This window comes from Zerene cesonia, chromosome 6 (assembly GCF_012273895.1).
Source record: "Zerene cesonia ecotype Mississippi chromosome 6, Zerene_cesonia_1.1, whole genome shotgun sequence".
Lineage (NCBI taxonomy): Eukaryota > Metazoa > Arthropoda > Insecta > Lepidoptera > Pieridae > Zerene > Zerene cesonia.
In genome coordinates, this window is record NC_052107.1 from 885791 (window position 1) to 889214 (window position 3424).

At 34.7% G+C, this 3424-nt stretch overlaps 1 protein-coding gene across 1 annotated transcript; it reads right to left on the reverse strand.

Moving 5' to 3' along the window:
• Positions 1 to 218: 218 nt before the first annotated feature.
• LOC119840512 (protoporphyrinogen oxidase) lies at positions 219 to 2025 on the reverse strand. Its single transcript, XM_038367154.1, has one exon. The coding sequence runs from the start codon at positions 1841 to 1843 to the stop codon at positions 416 to 418; it is 1428 nt and encodes a 475-aa protein (XP_038223082.1). The 5' UTR covers positions 1844 to 2025; the 3' UTR covers positions 219 to 415.
• Between the last annotated feature and the right edge of the window lie 1399 nt (positions 2026 to 3424).

The window sequence follows — 3424 nt, forward strand, 5'->3', positions numbered from 1 at the left end:
CGGCCAACATCTATTTTTTATCCCGATATTCCTACGGGATACAGACTTACGCGGGTGAAACCGCGGGGCGCAGCTAGTGATATATAAGTAACTACCTTTAATTGTTTCAAAGTAATAAGTCAAGGACATTTTTCACGTTTTATTAAAACTCCAATATAATAATATAACTCAATCCTAACATACTGATATGTAAGAAAATTTATTATATCATTGCAAACACGGTCAGTTGTTATAACATTTAATAAACATTGCACAAGTATCACAGTATGTATTTCAATATAATGTTAAATAAACTCAATGGCACCAAAATAAACATTATTGTTCCCATATAAAAAGTAGGTAAATAACTAATACTATTTGTACCATTTCCCATTTGTGATAAAAAAATAATATTACTTTTTCATGGCAAGTTATATTACTTAGAATTAATGCAGTCTTCTTCAACTTGAGTTTTAGCAGAAAATATAACATCATTGACCCCAACACCATCATAACTACTGCCTACTAATGATATTGGTAAATTACTTTTCTGAATGTATTGCCTTATTTTATCTACCCTTTCATAGTGACCAATCACATATTGGGGTATGCATTTATCCAATATGCTAACATTGTATGCAGCAGGGGCATCATCTATCTTTAGAATTGCTTGTATTTCTTTCAATGCAATATTTAAAAGCCTTTCATTACTAACACCTTCTCCAAATTTTTCTTTGAACCATCTTCCTCCAAGCATAACAGTTAAAACAGTTCCTTTTTGATCAGGGATGCAACAGGAGTCAAAAACTACTCCTAAAATTGGAGAATTCTCAATAGGTGGTATAAGGAAACCAAAAGCTGGAGTAATGAGAGGTTTGTTTGTAGCAAAATATAGATTTACAATTCCAACAGTTACAAACGGTATCTGTTTTAGGTTTTGTGATAACTCAGGATGTTGTTTTTCAATGAGTTTTGCCAGGACATGAGCTGGTATTGTTGAATATACATGACTTGCCGTTAGTACTTCCCCATCACTCTTCTTTAACTTAACAAGACTGGAATCAACAAATTCTATTTCTTCTACTTTAGTATTTAATTGCATATTTACATCATTGTCTTTAAGGTAGGTTTCGAGTATTGTAGGGAATGTTTCCAAACCACCTTTGATAGTGTACACACTCCATTTTTCTTCTTTAGCTACCTTGGCCAAGTCAGTCAATTCAATATCATTTGAGGTTTTTGCACTAAACATGGACTTCATCCACCCCTTCATGACACCTCCATGATTCTGTTCGTACTCAAATAATGTTTTCATTAAGAATTTAACAGATATTTCCTTAGCATCCCCAGCACAAATACCGCATATCATGGGTGATATTGCATAGTCTGCAATTTCCTTGCCAAATCTACGTTCTACGAAATTGTAAATGGAATCGTCTTTTAGTTCCTTGTGCGGCTGTTTCAAATCATTAAATAATGCATAAATAAGGGGTTTTGAAAATGGTCCATTCGTTTGAAAAACACCTTTTAAACTAGATGGAAGAAGATGTAATGTGTTGTTTACGTAAATCATTCTGTTTTTTGCGGCTGGGTGGTCGGGTTTTATTGGTGATATGTGCTCACTTAGACCTAAATCCTGCATCATGTTTAGAGTGTTTAGTCCGACTACACCCTTGGGCCGTATGGTTCTCGGGCCTTGTTCAAATAAGTAGTCCTTTGTTCGAATTGTCTTAATCCATCCTCCACACTGATTTGTAGCTTCTAGCAGAAATAACTTCAAATTATTATTATGGCTAATGTTATTCTTTAGTAAATAATAACCTGTTGATAATCCTCCTAGCCCGCCTCCTAATATTGCCGCCATGACGTGTCACTCGTTTTATAATGTTATTATATTGTACTAAATAAATTGTATTATCTTATATTTTTCAACTTTCACCCGCGCCGTGAGCCGACTTCGCTTAAATTCGACAGCTGTCAGCTGTTTTGGCCAAGTTTTGAGCTTTCGGAAATTTTGTTTTGAAATATGACATGACATGTCACATCTTTCGCCTGTAACTACGCTTTTTAAATATTATATGATTGAAACAGCTACATTGATATTTGCCACACTATTTAAAAAATAATAAATTAAATATTTAATTGCACTATTCATTAAATTATTAAATAATTTCAAGCAACATTGATTGAGTAATATTTTTTTATTGTGGCGTCAAGCACGCTTCTGCACGAATTGGCAGATCAAGGAAAATACAACACCCCTATTGAAACTCGGCGTGGAATAGTAGCATGTAAATGATGTTGTGCTTTGTACGATGAGCGAGGGAGGCGGAGGCCAGTATCATTTTCCTTGCTAGTAATAAAGGATTAACCTTTATTCTTCTCATTGAGCCTGACTTTTTAAAACACCAGCTGCCCCTGCAAACCCATTACTCTTCTGCATTACTCTTAAGATTTATGGGTATGAAAAACAGTTGTTGGCTGATTCTCAGACATACCCAATATGCACACAAAATTTCATAAGAATCAGTCCAACCGTTTCGGAGGAGTTCGGTAGCTGTGACACGGGAATTTTATATATAAGATAAGGTCTCTGCAAAATCTGTTCGGGGCGATGGTGTTCGCGTATCCTTGGGCGACCCAACAACTCCTTTGCCAACACTAACTTAAAAATTCTCATCATCATCAAAATGAGTGATTTCGTCAAAAACATTTTTATATTTAATTAACCTTTACCATTATCTTTTCTTATTTAGGTATACCATTGGGTAATAATAATCATCATCATCATTATCAGCCCATATATGTTCCCACTGCTGGGACACAGGCCTCTTATGAGGGTTCAGGCCATAATCTACCACGCTGGCCAAGTGCGGGCTGGCAGATGTCACATGTCGTCGAACTTTTGATTCTTTGACATGCCGGATTCCTCACGATGTTTTCCTTCACCGTTTTAAGCATCGGTGATGTTATCCACATGTGTAGATAAATTGAAAAATCAATTTATTTCCTGCACTCTCGCCCGGTCTCGAACCCCGACTTATTGATTTTTGAAGTCCGAGGTTCTCACCACTGAGCCATCACTGCTTTTATTTATTTAAAACCACGATTTTCTTTCTGTAATTCTTAGATTTCCAATAAAAGCTCTCGTTAATCTTTCGTTCGAGCATCTTAGATTATTTATATATAAGGCACATTATCACGTTACAGGAACAATACCAATATTAATAAATTATAATATCAAATATCACGATTATTATTATAGCTAGACAAAAATGCTCGTACTAAAAACTCGTACTTTAAAAATTATCCAACTTCCACCAACAGTATTTGTTAGACAATAGTACTTAGAATCATCTTCTCAAAATGTTTATATGTTGATACGAATTTTTAGAATTTGCTTAGTTTTGCAATAATTACTTCGAATCTCTTTTTAAATTTTATA